The sequence below is a fragment of the Oryza glaberrima genome, chromosome 9, assembly GCF_000147395.1.
Source record: "Oryza glaberrima chromosome 9, OglaRS2, whole genome shotgun sequence".
Taxonomy (NCBI): Eukaryota; Viridiplantae; Streptophyta; class Magnoliopsida; order Poales; family Poaceae; genus Oryza; species Oryza glaberrima.
The window spans coordinates 10,477,806-10,497,517 of NC_068334.1; the positions used below are offsets into that span (position 1 = coordinate 10,477,806).

At 42.3% G+C, this 19,712-nt stretch overlaps 1 protein-coding gene across 1 annotated transcript; it reads right to left on the reverse strand.

Moving 5' to 3' along the window:
• Positions 1–7,086: 7,086 nt before the first annotated feature.
• LOC127784456 (probable LRR receptor-like serine/threonine-protein kinase At1g51810) lies at positions 7,087–17,807 on the reverse strand. The gene is made up of 12 exons (XM_052311772.1): positions 17,717–17,807; positions 16,903–17,446; positions 13,541–14,007; positions 12,749–12,887; positions 12,595–12,666; positions 9,726–9,803; positions 9,417–9,571; positions 9,048–9,310; positions 8,802–8,928; positions 8,332–8,400; positions 7,798–7,987; positions 7,087–7,706 (listed from the first exon to the last, which is right to left on the reverse strand). The coding sequence occupies exons 1-12, from the start codon at positions 17,787–17,789 to the stop codon at positions 7,310–7,312; spliced, it is 2,574 nt and encodes an 857-aa protein (XP_052167732.1). The 5' UTR covers positions 17,790–17,807; the 3' UTR covers positions 7,087–7,309.
• Positions 17,808–19,712: the final 1,905 nt, after the last annotated feature.

Here is a 19,712-nt window from a genome sequence, read left to right on the forward strand (position 1 = left end):
GAAAAAAAAAGGTATTCAGTTTATATATCTCTTCTCATCTTGGCAGCTGTATTCAAGCATTATGATCTAAGAGGGTGAGGGACTGGATATGTTGAGAAAGAGGAGGTGAATTACTCGATCTCTTTCACAGCAATTTGTACTTTTCATGATTAACCCTAAACTTCAATTAACAGGGTTGTTTTTTTCCCCTTTCTAATTGCGTTGTCGAGGCAATTGTTTACAATGTATTGCAATTTAGTAAGATGCTTCTCTTTAAGCACTTGGTCTCTGAAATTTATGTTTCAGGTATGTTTTTCTTCTGGCATAATCCTTGTGCTGCTCCTTTTGGACTCAAATTGAGATGGCACTATGGGACGATAGACTCGACTCCCAGCAACATGTCACTCCCCTAATCTCAATAGTGAATTACTAAGGAAACATTACGAATTCCCCCCCCCCCCCGCCCCTAAACTATCGCGGTCGGCCGAATTACCTCCTAAACCCGAAAACCAGACATCGTTTACTCTGAACTTTCAATACTGGACAAATTACCACCCTCGACCCAATCCAGAGCGGTTTTGTCCCGCGTGGCAATCCAGTCAGCATTTTCTTTTTTTATGGTGGGGCCCACCTATCAACTATACTCTATCACCTATTTCTCTTCTCTCCCCCTCTCTCTCGGGCCGTCAGGCGCAGGTCGAGCAGCGCAGGCGGGTGGATGAGCTCGGCCGGCTCCGGTGGCAGTGGCGGCGGCGGCGAGGGTGACAGGACATGGAGCGAGGGGACGTGGAGCGAGGCAGCCGTGGCGATGGCGACGGGACGTGGAGTAAGGCGGCGGCGGTGACGGCGACCTCCTTCCCCACCGTCGTGGTGGTGCAGAGCTCGGACATGCCGGCACTGTGGCGGCCGCCCCTTTCCCCGTGCGCCGCCGTCCTTGCCCTTTGCCTGCCCCCGCCCTTACCCGCCCGCCGCCATTCTCGGCGCCGTCCGTGCGGCCTTCGCCCCCACCGGCACTGTCTCCCAAGTCCCAACCCCGTCTCAGGTGCAGGGCGGCGGGGCCTCGAAGACGGCGAGGGGGAAGTGCTTGAACACGACGCCGACGTCGAAGTAGATGACGCTGGAGGAAGGGACGTCGATGCGGATGCCGCAGACGGGGAACCAGATGAAGAGGTCCTGCGCAGAGACGCCTGACCGCGATGCAATCCGGCCATCGCTGATGACCTGGCCACTATAGCGTTGTGCCAGCCCATGCGCCCGCAGGACCTCGTGCGTCGCCTCCGCTACCATTGCCGCCACCGCTGCAGCCTCACCACGCCCCGACGAGCATGACAGTGCCGCCGTCTACCACCCGCTCCCGCATGTCGCCATCCACCGCCCGCCCCCGCGCATCACCGTCCACCGCCCACCGCCCGCTCCCGCGCGCCGCCGTCCACCGTCCACCCCGGGCGTCACCGTCCGCCGCCCGCCCCTCCGCGCGGTGAGCAATCGGTAGGCTGTGACGGGCGCGACACTGAGGCGGGAGGCCACCGGGACAGAAGCTGGGAGTGGAGGAAATGGCGAGCGGCGGTCGCGGGAACGGCCTCCTCCTCCGCCGCCGCTGCCTCCCTCCTCTTCCTCTCTTCCTTCTCCTCCCCGTCCTCCTCCCGACGCCGCTCCAGCATACAATGCGCGCCTCCATCCACCGTCAACCGCCCGACCCGCCGCGCCACAGTGCGTACTTGCGCTTGAGAGAGAGAGAGAGAGGTGGACGCCGGCGGCCTCGTCCACCGCAGTCACCCTGGTCACCGCCCTTGCCCCGTCCGCGGTCGCCCTCTCACCCCCTCGTAGCCACCAGCATGCCGCGTCAAACCCTTTCCCTAGCCGGTGCACCACTCGTCCCCGCGCCGCCCCTCACCGCCTGCCCACCACGCGCCGCCGTCCACCACCCGCCCTGTGCACCGCCGGGCGCACTTGTGAGATTAGGAAGTGAAGAACCTGACAGGTGGAGAGAGAGAGAGGTATGATATAAAAAAGAAAATGCTGACTGGATTGCCACTCGTACGCCATGTAGGACAAAACTGCTCTAGATTGAATCGAGGGGGGTAATTTATCCGGTATTGAAAGTTCGGGGTGAGCAATGTCTGGTTTTCGGGTTTAGGGAGGTAATTCGGTCGACCGAGATAGTTCGGGGGGGGGGGGGTAATTCATACTTTTTCCAATCACTAATAAGAAACATGTCACGTCCCTATTTGCATGCATTGAGTGGTGAATCACTGAATTTTCACTAGAAACATCAAAACTATTCTGAATTTTTTTTTCTTGTTATTGCTTACTTTCAGAGACATTGCCATGGCATTTCCAAGCTTTGTAATGCATTCAGTTGCTCAAGACTGAAAAAAATGATCCCGCTAGAATATTCAGAAGGATGCTTCAACTAAAACCTTTGATCATCATAGGATGCATGACACCATGCATGAGCAACAGAGTGACATCTGATAAGTATCGGAGTGACCTTCTACATATGTAGGAAATTCAGAGGCCTAGCATCAAGATTGCTCAAGGAACAGCCCGACGAAAATATTGTTCAAGGAAGCAGCGCAAGACAAATTAAGCACTTTTAGCTGCTAAAATGTTTTCGTTTTCCATCTTGTACGTATAGTTTGTAAGTCAGAAGTGATAGAATACTGGTCATCATTGACCTGTAGTTGAAGTTGATGCAAGTGTTTATTTCTTCTTGAGGCCTTGTTCGGTTAATCCTCATGAGGGAGGGATTGGAGGGGATTTATTCCACTGTGGAATTATTCCCCCTCAATCCCCTCCAAACCGAACAAGACCTGAAATGAATTTTTGACGTTCCAAAAGCCAAAGCAGCATAGTAGAATTAAAATATCCTTGTTATGTCATTGTTGTGGCCGGGATAAAAAATCTCGAGACAGAGAACAGATGTTTTCTCTAGAAAATTCTCCTCAAAAATCCACGAGGGTGATTCCGCGCCGTGGATCGACTGCTTTCGTGATTACTATGGACGGTCCGCCTTGCGTGACCTAGGCGATCTTTCGCACCTTGACAAGATCATTTGGAAGGACATCATCGCGGGCCTTGCACACTTCCACAGTGTTTTGAAATCCATAATTGGAGATGGTCGGTCCACTTCCTTCTGGTTTGATAATTTGATTGGAGGCGGCGCCCTCTTTCAACTGTTTCCTGCCTTGTTCTCACATGCAACTCACCCCAACATCTCTGTCGCGGACGCCCTAGCTGCTCCCAAATTGCTCCTTCATCTCCGGCCCCGGTTGTCGACGGTGGGCACACACGAATTGGCCACTGTCCAAGCCCTAGTATGCCACCTAGTGTTAGACCCTGAGACGAAAGACAGACGCACCTCATCCACAGATCGCCCCCTCATAGCAAAAACAACCTACGACTTAAGCTTGTCAGGGTTAACAGATGACCCTTTTGCTAAGCCCATATGGGACAACCACGCTCAAGCTAAATGCAAGATCTTCCTTTGGACTACACACGAGAGGCGCATCTTCACCAATGAGAGACGAGCTCGACGTAGATTAGCAACATACACATGTTGTCCTTTCTGCTCCTCTTATGAAGATGTGGAGCACCTCTTCCTACGCTGTGCCGGAGTGGCAACAATCTGGCACGCCTTAGGCCTGGACGAACAACAGATCGCCTCCCTGCTGCAGCTTGAAGGTGTCTGGGACATCCCTCCACTCGGACAACCCACCACTCCACGAGTCTAGCGCACTATCCTACTCACCGCCATGTGGAATATTTGGAAACGATGCAATAACAAGGTTTTCAATTCCCTTGACGAACCCGCCACGTTAGTTCTCCGGGCGTTGTGCTAGTGACATTGAGCTTTGGTCCAACCGATGTAACAATGCCGAGAGCAAACAACAGCTCTGCAACTGGGCCTCAAACCTCTCTGTAATTAGCTCTTAATTTAGTTCTCCCCCTCTCATCCCCCTGTAACCCTTCTCTGGTAAATGTTTCATCAGTTCAATAAAAGTTCAGGCTGGTGCCAACAGCAACCGCCATAGTTTCCTTCAAAAATATGTCAGTGTTGCATGAGAAATCTGCTCTCACCAGATATACAAACAATGAGTGGGATCGAACAGATCGATATCCAGCAGCAGTTGGGTGCATCGCCTGAGGGGCAGGTCTCCTTGAGCTCTGACGAGCCACTGAACGATGAAGACGAGGACAAGCAAGGTGGGAGCACACAAGAGGATGACAAAGGTAGACACGACAGAGCGAGGTGGGCGTGGGAAGCAAGTGTTGGCAGGTGTTGACACTCGTGGATCAGCCGCCGGCGACGAAGGTGGCAACCACGGCAGCCGCCTCTAGCTGCTCCTCCCTTCTGTAGCGCTGCCACTCTGTAGCTATCATATCATTGCCTTGAGGTGCGATCAGACCGACCTGAAGTCGCCGGTCAGACCGGCTAGAGGTTCTGGTCCGATCGGTGTCCTGCGCTGTGCTAATCTCGGTTTTGGTTTCATCACTTCGAACCACCTTGGTTTCATCTCTAGTAGGTATTGGCACATAATGAGACCCCCACTCTAATAGTAATCACCTCAGAAGACCTTGTCTCCACCTTGACAAGCTTCTCTCCTCCCCCTCTCTTCTTCAAACTGATTTTTTTTATTGAAACCAGACTTTGCTTGACGAAGACAAACGCTCATGCACTGAGCTCTGTGGTTTCACCCAACCTTGATGGAATTGCATTGGCAGCATTGGTGGCATGTAATCATAAATTGGTGGCGATGCCCCCCATGGCATGAAGGGAAAGGATAATCCGGCGACGGCATTGGACAAGGTCCCGTTGGCTTGACTTGAGGATGATAAGGGAAAGGTTGCTTCAATCGTCTTGGTGAATGATCAAATCTCTCTCTAGGAGGTGATCTTTGTCTTTTACCCTTGTTAGGTCGTTGTTCAACACCTTTCTTTTCGTACTTGTTCAAGAGCATATCAAAAGACACCATCAGCTTCCGTGGTGTTCTAGAGCTTGAAGTTTCACCCTTATTCTCCTTCCAAACACCAACTTCTGGGCTTTTTGGCACAATCATCTTGGGTCTAGGCTCTTCAACCACTACTTCTTTCCCCTTGGTAGATACGACTTGCTCCAACCGAATCAACACCTTTTGATCATTGAAGTCAATAGTATTCACAGGAAAAGGATCATGATCTAGCTTCATCTTAGAACATTCAGTAAATTACCATCGTCCTTCCTCTATGGCCGGTTGAACCTGTACACGAAACACATTGCATTCATCAGTAATATGAGAATAGGAATCATGCCATTTGCAATAAGAACGATGCCTCAATTCCTCTAATGATGGTATGCATGGCCTTTGGTTAACCTACTTTGTTTCTCTTGCAAAAGATAATAAAAAATCTTATCACACTTGGCCACATGAAAACTATACTTTAATCTCACTTTGCCGATCCTTTGTCAGGAGTCAACGTCAAGTTAGAACAAACAAAAGGTTTATTCTTGTTGGTCCATGACCACTCAGCAACAAAAATGTCATGATCACCATCATCATTATTAGAATCACTATCATCAGGGTATTCAACAATACTAACATTAGGCTTCTTATCATTGGACCTAACAAACCTCTTAGTTTCTTTAACCCAGCTTTCTTGAGTCAGAGCTTTTTGGATGAGTTGATTAACATCAAGAAATTGTTGGCCATCTAATCATTCTTTAATAGGAGCAAGTAAACCATTATAAGCCAGGTCGGCCAAATCTATCACAGTTATATTTAAACTAAACAACGATTTCTAGTATCTCTAAACCTTTTGATATAATCAGTAACAGATTCATTATACTTTTACCTAACCGATATTAAATTAGACAACCTAAGGTCAGTTTCACTAGGATAAAAGTAATCATGAAAATTTTTGTTCTAATTAAGCCCAAATATAAATAGAATTTGCTGGCAAAGAAGTAAACCATGTAAAAGTAGTACCAAACAAAGACAAAGAAAACAAGTGCAACTTAAGAGCATCCACGTTTACTAGCTTCAACACATTGTGCAAGGAATTGGCCACGATGTCGCTGGTGTGATAGCCGTGCACTTGCCAGTGTGACCGCCACTCGCCGATGTGACCGTCAAAATCCGAGCAAACACAAATCGAAGATCTCTCATAGTAGAATAAAACTTTATTACTTTTCTCTGTGTTTACAAAGTGCAACAACAGCACTCCTCACAAAAATCTCAACTAAACTTGAAACCCAAACTTTACTGTAAACTCAACTCTCTCAAAATCAATAACATAAGGCCACACCCTCCCTCTTTGTTTATACCCAAGGTAGACAGCCTAAAGCCACGAACCAACCTTATACAAGAAGTCATAATCCCCTAGGAAACATTCCCGTACAAGAACCGAACTTTACAAACTCCAATTGTACTAAATTTGGACTCCCTCCAAATTTAACTCCGCATCCCATACGCACATAATATCTCCATTGTATAACATATGGAATCTCCACCAACCACGTGCATTGATTTTGAGCCAAAGCATCCTGCATGATATCATGATCGTTTGGACGTCATCATCTCCCAAGTTGACTCTCGATCCATCATCGGCAACACTTTTCCGAGGCATTAAGACCCACCTACACATGTATCAACCAAGAAACTATATCCGAGCACAAGTTCTCACCAACTTGACACATTGTTCGCAAACAACAGTATTATATATGCATAGTATCCATATAAATGTCATAAACATGAATAATCCATGTCTATCCAAAGAATCAACCCTAAACCAAAACCGACACAACGTCGGCCGGTCAGACCATGGGCTGGCCGCTCTAACCGGCTACCATAGCCCGATCTTACCGGTCCAAACCTATTAACACTAATCCTGTTCATCACCAGAAAATTCCAATCATTTCCAAAACCACTTCGCCAATAATCTCCAAATATCAAAACCAATTATCTCAGATACCAATGGTTCATCACAAAATAACAATCGAATGCACTTTGATTTTGCACCAAAGAATAGTTCAAATCACAAAGGAGCAGGGAAGTTCCTACATGCTACAAAACTTGAACATAATTTGCATAAGGAAATAACAATAACAATAATAATGGAATGCACAAATTAACTCCCCATTTATCACTATATAGATTAGTTTAAGCACAGAAAGAAGATAAGAAATACCAGATGTACACTTGGAAAAAAATAGAAGCAAACTTAATCCATCACAATGCACGCATGAGCATACATAGCTTAACATTACATAATTTATCACAAGACCATTGTACTGTTGTGGTGTGATACCATGAACGATGCACCATGGATAGGTACAGGTACAGCTTGATCTTCATCTTGCCGATGGACCGAACGTGGGCACCATAGCCACCACTACATCATCCGTTGGGTTATCCTTGAGGCCCCTTTCCTGACGATCTTCCTCCAATGTTAGACTCTCCTTCAGCTGTGCAACCACGGCTGCCATGGATGGCCTCCGAGCTGCTACAGGTTCCGTGCACAACAAAGCGATTTCTACCACCTTCCACATGGAGTTAACATCATAGTCACCCCCAAGTCGCTGATCGGCAATGGAGCTGATATCCCCTGAATCAACCTTCTGTTTCACACGCTGAATGATGTGACCATGGCCTTGTAATATCGGAAGCTCACCGGTGACTACCTCTAGAAGAACAACACCAAAGCTATAGACATCACTGTTCTCAGTGATCCAGCCAGTTTGGTAGTACCTTGGAAAAATGCATTGAAATAATTTAATTTTCTTTTGAATATATGCAAAACAAGTAAACAGTGATATGATAGGGATATAGAGGAACATACTCGGGGTCAATGTAACCCATTGATCCAGCTACAGTGGCTGACATGTGAGATTGCGAATCACTAATATAAGTTCTAGAAAGTCCAAAATCTGCTATTTTAGCTCGTAAGTTTTGACCCAACAGAATGTTACTAGTCTTCACATCCCGGTGAATTATTGACTTGTTGCAACCCTTGTGCAGATAATCCAGTCCTACATATATCACACGTCAAAAAAAAAAAAATAGTGATAAGAGTTCTTGAGTTCTAACACATTTACTTAAGATTAATCTATGAGTAAATTTCATAAAACTACAGATACTATATCCAAATTACTGCAAAAGTTTAAGACTTTGTATTAGTGAGCTACATATGGTCAGAACCTAAAACCTATAGTTCATTGGTAACTCATATATGCACAAAATCTACTGTTCTCTGATACAAACTCTTAAATATACAGTTTTGTGATTATTTGGATAAATTATTTTGTAGTTTTGTGTAATTTACTGAATCTATTTATATGCATCCTTGTATTTGTATGTATAGCAGTATATGTACCTTGTGCAGCATCCAGCAAAACTCGGACACGCATTGCCCAATTCAAGTTTTCGCCAACACCACTTTTACCTTCATATGTGTGGAAAGAATAACGTTAACACAAACCAAAGGTATCTCAGTTTCAGAAAATATATGCAATTCTATCACACTCTTATATTGAATAAATTAATCAAAATTAGCCTTTGACAAATAGAAACTAGCAAGTATTCATGATGAATCAGATATATGCAACTATGATTACGCTGTTTTATTTTCCTTTTTGAAGGCAAAATAAGATTAAAGTGTTACTTTGTGTTGCATTCGTTTTATACGGAAGAGATAGTCATGTAGATAGCCCAACAAATTATTTTTACTTCAGATATTGGTATTTCTACAAATCGATCAATATGCAATTTTGAAATAGTGACACATGCATCATGTCAATTCTTAGGCTCAAACTTTCAACCGAACTAACTTTGCAATATACAAACCTCTCAGATGATCAAACAGATTGCCTCTAGACATGTATTCGTAAACCAATGCTAAATGAGCCTTCTCCGAGCAGTAACCAACCAATGAAACTAGATTCTTGTGATGCACCTTTGTCAAGCTCTGAACCTATATAATGAGATAAAAAAAATTGTGTAAATATCTGAAGCTGTGCACAATGCTACTGTGTGACTCATAAGTTTGCGATCACATGTATTATGTTGAAATTTGTACTCTGAAGTTGTTACCTCAGCTAAAAACCCATTAAACCCACTTGACGATGTTCCAGAAAGCATCTTGACAGCGACCTCGGTATTATCTTCTAAACGACCGTGGTACACACGTCCAAACCCTCCTTCTCCAATTATCAGCTGGAAGTTATCAGTAATCTTCTCCAGTTCCTCATAGGTGAATTGACGATTCTCATTTTCTTGTAGATGATCCCAATGATATTTTTCATTTCTTGAAGCATTTGTGGGTTCTGGAACTCTGGGAGGATTGTATGCGAAAACTTATTCGCACAAAAAAACCAGTTATATAAAAGAAATTGCCACTGAAGTAAAACTCTCGTAATCAATTAATATATTTCCTTAAAGGTTATAGAAGAGCATACTTACTGTTGGACTTTCTTTTAACTCTCCATATTAAATATGAAAGACCAAGTATAGCCACTACCATCACGGGAGCTGCTATTGAGATAGCTAATATAGTTGCTCTGCTTCTTGAAGAAGACGGACTTGTTTTTTTGCACACATCTTGATCAGAATTATAACTGAAAGTACATAAAACCATGAGTTTAGGGTTTAGTTTGGTGTAGAAAGCAAGTACATTAATGGTCAGATATCTAATGATCACAGAAGGAGAATCTCTTTCCAAACTTCAGATAATATTAATTGGTAGAACAATACCAACAAGAATATCCAGACCTGAAAATGAATGACCCTGAATTTAGTTTGCACAAGGAGTCTGGAATTGTTCCATTCAGTTGGTTGCCTGTCAAATTTCTGTGAAATTAACATGAAATTCAGACCTTAAGTAATGTTTTGATTTGTCGACAATCTACAAGAAAAAAATCTATACATATGAAGAATAAAAAAGCAGGGGAAACTTGGTAGATAATCAGTTATCCACCAACTTAAATATGTTTTAGTAATTAACATCGACCAACTTATATTGTTGTAAGGCAAATTCTTAAATAGTTGCACAATTGAAGTGGGAAAACCAAATATTAACACAATAGAAACTAGCAAAATGCCCATACGGATTATCTAAAAATTAAAGCTTTCTTCTCTTCCTCGAAAATCAGTTATAGTAGGAACCACACCGACTGGTTGAGGAAGGGTGCTGATGGTTAATCTTGTCTATGGGTGTAAGTCACCGACTTCCAAGCTACTAAACCAACTTCCTCCTCAATTTGGAACGTCCAACCCTAAAGCTTGCAACATGGCAATGAACACAAGTTTGTTATTGGTTTTGATCTCTTCTCCTCCGGCTCTCCCAAACAGTTAGTTTTTCGTCCATATTCTGAGAAGCTGTAGCCGTAGATTCCAGAAATGAACTAGAAGCTAATTCCTCTGCTTCATATTATAAGACGTTTGACTTTTTTCTAGTCAAACTTTGTTAAGTTTGACCAAGTTTAGAGAAAAATTAACAACATCTAAAATATGAAATTAGTTTCACTAAATCTAGCATTGAATATAGTTTGATAATATGTTTGTTTTGTGTTGAAAATACTACTATATTTTTTTTATAAATTTAGTTAAACTTAAAGAAGTTGGACTAGAAAAAAAATCAAACAACTTATAATATGAAGCGGATGAAGTAGAAGCTTAGAAATCCAGCTTTTCTAGATTCTCATAAGCTGGCTACCAAACCAGTAGTTTCTCAGAATCTTAGGCTTCCCTAAAAAGCCTAAGAAATACTATCCTGATGTTTACCCAATACTCAGCTCTACACACAAATCCTCAATTCCAAATCTGTGTCCATCCTCCTTACACTTTCTTTACCTCTCCTTTGGACACCATATCATCCTTCTTTACCTTGCCTACTGCTGGTGATAAAAAGAAGAGGTCGATGACCCGATCAACTGAGTCGATGGTATATTAATACTACACAACTTCAGTAGAGACATTTCACAATGACTATCATCAGCATGGTCAGGTTCATGCTCTCCTTTCGAGCATGCTTGGGTTGGTTGCGCTCGGTTGAATATATTGGTGCGGTGATATGGTACCTTGACATGGGATTTTCCTCAAAATAATATATATGTCTTTAGCGTGAGTATATACTAATATCTATAGATTTCCTAGAGAAAAAGTATATTTTAAAGTATCATAGTAGCAGTGTGATACTTCCTCCGTATCATAGCCACCTTATATATTGCAACTAGTAAAACACCACCTATTTCATTGCCACCTTTAATTTCCCAATTTGGAGGGATTAAGTCAATATAAATTTCTTTCATTATTCTCTGCACAGATTACCAAGCTGAAAAAGACCATTGGACCCCTGCCCCTCGAATACACAGATCATAGCATCTGCGATCCACCCTCTCCCTCCCTCATGTTCGTTGCTCTGGTTCTCTCTCTATTCTCAACTTCTCATTGCTCAACCAGGAGGAGGGCCAGGACGGCCGCTGCGCTGTGGAGAAGCCACCTGCAAGGAGAAGGAGCAGGACGGCGCCGGCCGTCACCAGGCTCGGCCAAGTAGGTGGCTAACCGGCCCTCCTGCACTCCGCCCCTCTAATCTAACACCTAAACATGCGGGGTGTATGTGAAGCAACCCAACTAAATCTACTTTAATTTCTCTTAGGCATATTGGGTGTATGTGTAACAACCTAACTCATCTAAACTCTTCCATGAAAGCATGCCCACGTATACATATGATTAATTCTAAGCTTACCCCCAACCACTTGCCCTTTCTTCTCGCTTCATGAATACGATTAATTTAAAGGTTGTATGCTTAATAAAAACATATGATCATTTGTCCTAATTTATGTAAGCTATCAACCATACTGCAACACATGCATGGGAGCCATCTCGGACTAAGTTATACTTTTTGTTTCAAATTATTTATCATTTTATCTTTGTGGTAATCAAACATGTAAATCATTCGCAATTAATTTCTAGTAATTTGTATAGTTTAAAAACATATGAACTACTCCCTCCGTCCCAAAATAACTCAATCTAGGATGGGATGTGACCCATCGTAGGCCAACGAATCTGGACATAGGGAATATGTCACATCTAATACTAGGTTGAGTTATTTTGGCACAGAGGGAGTATATATTATGAAAGTATTTCTGAAGGTGAATCTAAAAATGTAAATCTTATTATGTTAAACTATATGAATATTTCAAAATTGATGGTGAAATATACAAATGTTTGATTTAGTATAAAACTAGAGCAAGAAGTAATTCAAAGCGAAGGTAGTATCAGTATAGTTTTGTTTGATATGTTCTTTAAAGAAATTAAAGCTTATGCTTGTTTCATATTGTAGTATAGTTATTAGCTTTTATGGTCTTACTTAAACTACATATTGGACTACCTTAAGCTTCAACTCCATGAAACTTGCACAATAAGCCTACACTAATGTAAAGTTTAAGTTGCATGGCATGGCGTTTGTGTTTGTGTGTGTTTGTGTGTGTGTGTGTGTGTGTGAGAGAGAGAGAGAGAGAGAGAGAGAGGGGGGGCGGTGGAGATATGTTCCAAAGTTTGAGTTTGTCATGATTGATGTCATATGTAAATTCCAGATATAATAAGTAACAAAAGCTAAAGGAATTTCATATAGACTTACAAATTCTCGAGTGCTGTGAGAAGTGTGAAGTTATTAGATATCACCCCATGCAAGTTGCTGTTGGAGAGATCGCTGGACAACAATTTTCAAGTAACCCAACATAAGACAAAGGTAACAATAGTATAAGGATCAAGATCTTGTGTATGATACTTACAGAGATATTATCCTTGGAATATTATCACTTGTGTTCCTGCATATCACACCATCCCATGCAAATCGGGACGGGGAACATGGATCACCCATCCAATTCTTATTTATCCCGTATTCAAATTTAATAGCCATGATGGCATCAACTAGCATAGTTACATAAAGAGAAGTTTCAGCAAAAAAAAAAAGGAAATTGCACATAACGCAAAATTTGAAATTCACAAGATCATATGTATGTGCAAAATTTCAAAATTCTACTCCTGAGTCCTGATCTTCAATACCCATTGAAATAACACTCTAAAATTTGAAAAATTAAAGAAAAGAATAAACCTATGAAAATCACACTAATTCAGCCCAAGGCTTGAGAAAATTTTGGCTCCGCGACTGCACATACATATTCATTTAATTCATAAATTTTGAGTGGATTGTATGTTACTATTTTACTAGATATACTATACATGTACTATATATGCACGCACACTAGTTGTAAGAATAATCATTGATGGAGTGGTGTGCTGGTGTTGGAGTCATGAGTACATCCTATATACATATTTAGTCTTGCAGAGGCAAAAGGTATATTTTTGTTATCTTAAAAATATATACCTATATATATAAACATAACACACGCAACTCTGTGCAGCAAATTGGGGCATTTTTTTAGATTCGTAAGTACCAGTCTTAAAAAAAATAAATATAACACATAACTAAGTATACTTATGGTCGATGCAACTTAATTCTTTGATATAGTATGAGAAGTAGGATGCATACTTTGTATGTGGTGGGGGAAAAGGTTTCTTACAATCTTTGGAAAAAGTCGTGGGAGTGTTATGTGCGATGAGAGTGTAGATCTCAAAGGCATTGAGCATCGGGGGCAGCAAGGACTTGGTGGTGGCCTCAAGAGTGATGTTGAACTGTCCATCTGTGGAGCTGTACCAACTGCTGCTGTAAACATTGCCAGCGGCCAGGTACTGTGGGATGTACGAGAGAGGGTTGTCGCTGTTGAAGTAGACATTGAACTGCCGGATCTTGCTGTCCTGGAAGTCAGCCAAGTGCAGGAACACCATGAACTCAAAGAATGATCTGTCTTCCGACATGATATTGAGCATAGTGCCGTTCCCGGCCACTGTGACGGCCTTCTGGAGGATTGCCGAGGGAACCCCAAACATGGTGGACTCCTCCTGAATGTTCGACGTGGTGGACAGATTCGCCCACATTGGATTAGTGGGCATTGTCCACCAGAACCGATCATATTGATCATCAGGAAACCTAGGTGAATGGAGTGAAAAATCATAAATTCATAGACCTACCTATGTTTTTGACTAAACTATAAAACACTACCTATATAAGATGGCATATCATAAAACTGTAGATTTAGTATTAAATTTGTTATGAAATACATGTTTAATTAAGCGGAGTATTACCAAACAGTAAATTTAGTAATGAAATTATCATAAAACAACTTGTTTTATATATAGTTCGGATTCCTAGCACTATTGTTCTGTCTGAGTTGCAAAAGCTATAATTTCGTGATAAAATTAACATTAAATCTTTAGTTTTGTGACATACTATATGCCTTCCTTTTTGCTAATTTCATAAACTTTAAACCTTGATCAATGATAGTTTCTGGATAATTTTGGTGCCAAATTTTTTATACGTCCCATAAAACATGTACTTTTGGTCAAAGTATACGTGATTTTATAAAGTTTGCTGAAAAAAGTGACCAAAATATTAGTTAACTAATGAACAATAACAAAAATATAAACTAATTCTCAATGCATATTATTGTCAAAACTAGGAAGCATATATACTTATTCAGTTCTCCCTGCATATAAAAATATAAGACGTATTTATTTTTGAAAACTCAAACTTTATGGATTAAGTACATGTGTGTGTATAAGTTTTATTAATATATTCGTATTGCAAAGTGATTTCATAATTGTTGGTTCCATATATATTAATAATGCATTTTATGAACAGTCAATGATCAAAGTTTAGTCCTAGAGATCATTTTCAAAATGAAATACACAGTATGTTCTTATACAGAGGGAGCATATAAGTTCGACTCAAGGAAAGGTCAGGCCACATGATGTACGATAATCACGTTCAAGGATTAACATAGCGGACGTGCTAAGCGATCCAAGAAGGAGCAACTATGGAAATCATCAGGATTAGAAATAAAAATTAAAGATTATGGGAAAACTTGCCGGAATGCCGGCTGAAAGGATTAGAACAAAAGGAACATTACAGGAGTATCTTTTTGTAAGGGATTGATTTATTCCTTATCTGTCAATCACTTCGTTCAAAGAACAATATCCAACAGCTTACATTTCTCCTTTTCTCAAGGGATAAAATAAAAACTAATATTATAACTTCAAAATACGAATTAATATACTTTGATGCGAACTCTTGCCAATATAAAATACATAAATATAATCTACTTCACGAATATAAACACTTTCTCCCACCCAGCTACACCTTATTTAATTTTTTGCTGATTTTACTTTCGACCACCCTCCCACCTCTTGTTTAATGAGGGGCACCATATTATTTTCTCTACATCCTTAATCTCTCAAGATATTTAGAGGCACTTATATTTGTGAATGGTTTTTGTTAGTGATTGATTTTTTAATCCATAAATCACTATTTACTGCTGCACTGGGCCTCAAGATTTAAATTATCTGGGCAGGGCACCTCCTTGCGCCCAGAGAGAGGGATAGAGAGAGAAAGGGGAACGAAAGGAAGAACAAATCATAATATAAAAACTCGGACCGGACGTCAAACCGATAAATGCCTTGGTTCACTGGACAAACGGTTGAACCGTTGGGTCGCTGGTCCGACCGCGTTTTTTAAGTAATAAAATTCTTCGTGTTTGTTTCACACTATAATTAGTGGTGGGAAACTCGCAGCTCCAACCAGCAGACCAGGGTTTGATCCCCACGCTTCACCCCATTTTTGAACAATAAAACAAAATTGGACCTTAGGACTTGGGCAGCCCATTAGGGAAGATGCCGTCCAATGGCCCAGCTTGCCGGTTTTGGAGTCCCCGGTTCAGAGGTTTTTCCTGTAAACCGTCCGGTTTAGCCAGTTCACACCGGGTAATTACATGGACTGTCGTGAAAGCAAACCGACCCGGTGAAGAAGCTGGTGCTGATTTTTTCTGGTTGAACTGCCAGTCCAGTTTGGTTTTCTCTACTATGGAACAAATCCTTTGGGACTAAAATGTGTGTCTGCCAACATATTTCTTTAGCCTTTTCTTTTTGTAATCTGTTGACTTGGTTGCCGAGCACGTGCCACGCAGAAAGAAAAAACTACTTATGACTGGGTTGGGTGGTTATTTTTCCTGTCCAACAAGCTGCGAGGGTAATGAATATTTGATATCGTAATTTAGGATGTAAATAGGACGTTTTTGATAGTTTAGGGGTAATTCAGACCGTGCACTAAAAAGTTAAAATTAATTAGTAGTTATTTATAGATAATTTCCAAAAAAAAAATCCTACGGTACTATAAAGTATGCCCAATAACTTTTAAAGCTCAACATGCAAGTGTGCTCCATCATTATCTACTAGCAATTATTATTTACTAGTGTATTTTAAATCAAATACAAGTATGCTACATTATCGCACATTAGCAATTATTATGTAGATTATTTTAAATATCATGCAAATATGTCATGTATAATTTTTTTTTAGAACTCAATATGCAATCAATGTCAAATCATCTGTCCACATTATTTTTACATTATTTAAACATGTGCATCTATCATTTCTATAATGTATAACATACATTCATCCACATATCCCGCAGCAAAGCGTGGGGTATCAACTAGTTATTTAAATAGAAGCATAACACGGTGGTATGGATTCACAAATATAGTAATTAGTAGGGGCATTTGCAAATTTACCACTGGTTTTTTCAATTTTGCAAGGATGCCACTCGAATGACAGTTCTAGTGGTATTTTTGTAATTTTCTGGTGGTAGTCTTGTAATAACGATTCAAAGTAGTGGAAAAAAAATTTATAATTGCCCTTAATTAGTACTATCTCCGTGCATATATATATGACGTTGGCCTGTATAAATTTGAACTAGCCAACGTCATATAAAAAAAATTGGAGGGAGTAATTATTTTTTAAAAAAAGTACGTACTGCCATGGAAGAACTTACCGAGTAACAGAGCTGTTTATTTGCCCCATCCTCTGCCGACTAGACATGCGCAGGGATTGGTTGGCCATGACGGCCGGGTAGATCTCGCTCCCGAGCGGCCTCAGCTCAATCGCCGACGCGTATGGCGATCCCTGGCCGGTGTTGACGAGGCACACCGGCGCCCAGCTCGCCCACGCCATGAACAACGCCTCGTACACCTCGGTGCCGTCGTCGTGCACGGTGTCCCAGTAGTTCGCCCCGAGGTGCAGGTCGAACTGCAGCGTCGTCGTCGTCGCCGACGACGAGCTGTTCTGGCTGTCCCTCGCTATCACCACCCGGACAAGGTACTTGTCCCCGGAGACGGTGGGGAGAGCGTAGCAGTTCCTCTCCCCTGTGGGGAATCTCCTGAGCGTCAGGTAAGGACGCCGGGTGGTACTGTCCCCCGAGACCTGGTGGTTCTCCCCGGTGTCAATGTACGGGCCATCGGAGACGTAGACGATGCCGAGGTCAGTGTCCTTGTAGCCACTGTATTTGGCCTCTAGACCGCAGTCAATGCTCAAAAAACCTGCATTTTATATACATATTCGTGCACAAAAAGAAAATGGCAACGGACAGAAAAGAGAATTGAGAATCATCGACTATATAATAGTTAATGAACTAACGATTGATATGATGAACCGTTGTTATGGAGTATTAATTTTATATTACCTTCGTTTTCAAAAATAAATAAATAAATATGCTATGTTTTGATTGAGGGGGTACAGAAACTAGTTTGCATTAATCATGCATGCTAGTAGCTAGGATGAATATGCATATAAGAAAAAGGATTATGAACCTGGCAGCTGGCCGATGGCAGGTGACGCGGCGGCTAACACGACGATTGCAGCGAAGAAAAGGAAGAGCGCCATTGTTTGGCAGCCGAAGCTCTAGCTAGCAGGCGACCGAGAAATTAGTGCGCTAATTAGCTCCTTATGTATATGTTGCGAGTTGTATCCGGGGTTTACGTTGTAGCGAGCAAGTTAACTTGTAGCTTGGAGTTGACTGATTTGTTAATTAGCGAATGTACGTGCCAACTGGGTTGTGGCATTATTTGCTCTCACATGTTTTTATTCTTTCTCTTTTATGCAAAAACGTTGACTGACTTGGTCATCTTCCGAATACGCGCAGCGCCTGTGACGACTCGGTTTGTACTTTACCTTGATCGTCGCTGTCGATGGAAGGATGGAGTAAAAGCTACGGTTTGCCGTGGTCGTCTCTCCATGGGGTGAAGGTTTGTCTCTTGGCGTCCGGTTCCAACGAGACAAGGGAAAAAAATATTCTCCCTCTGTTTTAAAATATAAAATATACTCACTCTGTTTTAAAATATAAAATTTCTGAATAAAATTTACGGGTAAAAGTTCTATACAATTATTAGAAAAAGTAGGTGAAATTAAATAAATATATATATATATATATAATGTTGGCGAAAGGGCCTGTAGTCTAGTGGTTACAATAACCTCAGTAGCACCGTTCTGGGTTCGACTCCCCGTGGAAGCAAATTTTCCAAGATTTAACGACTTTGTGCTTTCAGTGGTAGGTGACGTACCTGTCGACAGCGAGGCGCCAGTGGTAACATCGTCAATCTCCAGGATTTGCCGGCTCAGTCTTCGAAGTTGCTCATAAGGATAAGGTTTGCGTGCATTTGTAGGGGTGAGTGTGCGTGCGTTGTGAGTGTCGGTGTTGTACTGTGTAATTCTAATATATATGTACATATATATGTGTGTGTATATATATATGTATATATGTATGTATGTATGTACGTATGTATGTGTGTGTACACACACTAGCAAAAGTGCCCGTGCGTTGCACCGGGTGATTACAGAGTGTGTATATTGACCAAAAGTGTTGTTTGGTTTAGCAAAAGTGCCCGTGCGTTGCACCGGGAAGTTTACAGATCAGAAAAATATGCAATTAATTAAAATACAAATTCGCTGAAATATTTGGTATTTTTAAGTAGGTATGTGTATAATTAAATAAATTTACAAGTAAAATTCTCCATTCTCCATGGTTAAATTTAATTTTATTAAATTCTCCATGATTAGTTACGCTCTTTGGAATTTTATTGGAATTTTCAGAGCTTAATTGCTAATTTTATTAATACAAACGTCATTTAACAATTATTTAATTGGAAAAAGAAAGAAAATACTTTCTTTTAGGTTTGCTTCGAAATAAACATATTCAATATAACTATAATTGTAACGTTTCTGAAAAAAAATGAGCACTAAAAATGAACTTATTCTCTTTTTTTTCGCCTGAGGGACCTAAAATAGACTTATTTCCGACCCACGCCGGTCGGCCCACGGCGTTTTGCACACGCGCAGGCGCACTTTTCCTCCCCCAGGCCGCAACCTGGGCTTGGGCCGGAAATGAGGCCTCACTCTCAATCCCTCTTGGGCCGATTTCGGCCCGGACGACACCGGCCGTCCGATCTCCAGTGTTTTGATCGGACGACCGAGCGTCGATAGTGGGGAAACAAAACCCCCTCCTTCTCAGCCGCCGAAACCACAGCCCACTTCGCCTCCCTCCTATCTCACTTCGCCGCCCTCCCCTCCGCGCCCCCGAGCAGCGTCGATGGCGCCCCTCCCCCACCACCCACGGCGGGCACCCTCCCCCACCACCGGCGGCGGATCTAGCGGGAGGGGAGGCGCCCCGCGAGCGGCGGCCCCCTCCGCCTCCACCGGTGGCGGATCTAGTGGGAGGGGAGGCGCCCCGCGAGCGGCGGCGACGGCGCCCCTCCTCCCGCGAGCGGCGGCGGTGGCGGAGTCCTCCCCTACCACCGACGATGGCGGCGG

Coding starts and splice junctions, on each gene's coding strand:
- LOC127784456 (XM_052311772.1), bottom strand. CDS start 17,789: ATGGCGCTCTTCCTTTTCTTCGCTGCAATCGTCGTGTTAGCCGCCGCG. Junction 17,447..17,716: donor TGCCATCGGCCAGCTGCCAG/GTTCATAATCCT, acceptor TATAAAATGCAG/GTTTTTTGAGCATTGACTGC. Junction 12,888..13,540: donor CACGACTTTTTCCAAAGATT/GTAAGAAACCTT, acceptor TAACTATGCTAG/TTGATGCCATCATGGCTATT.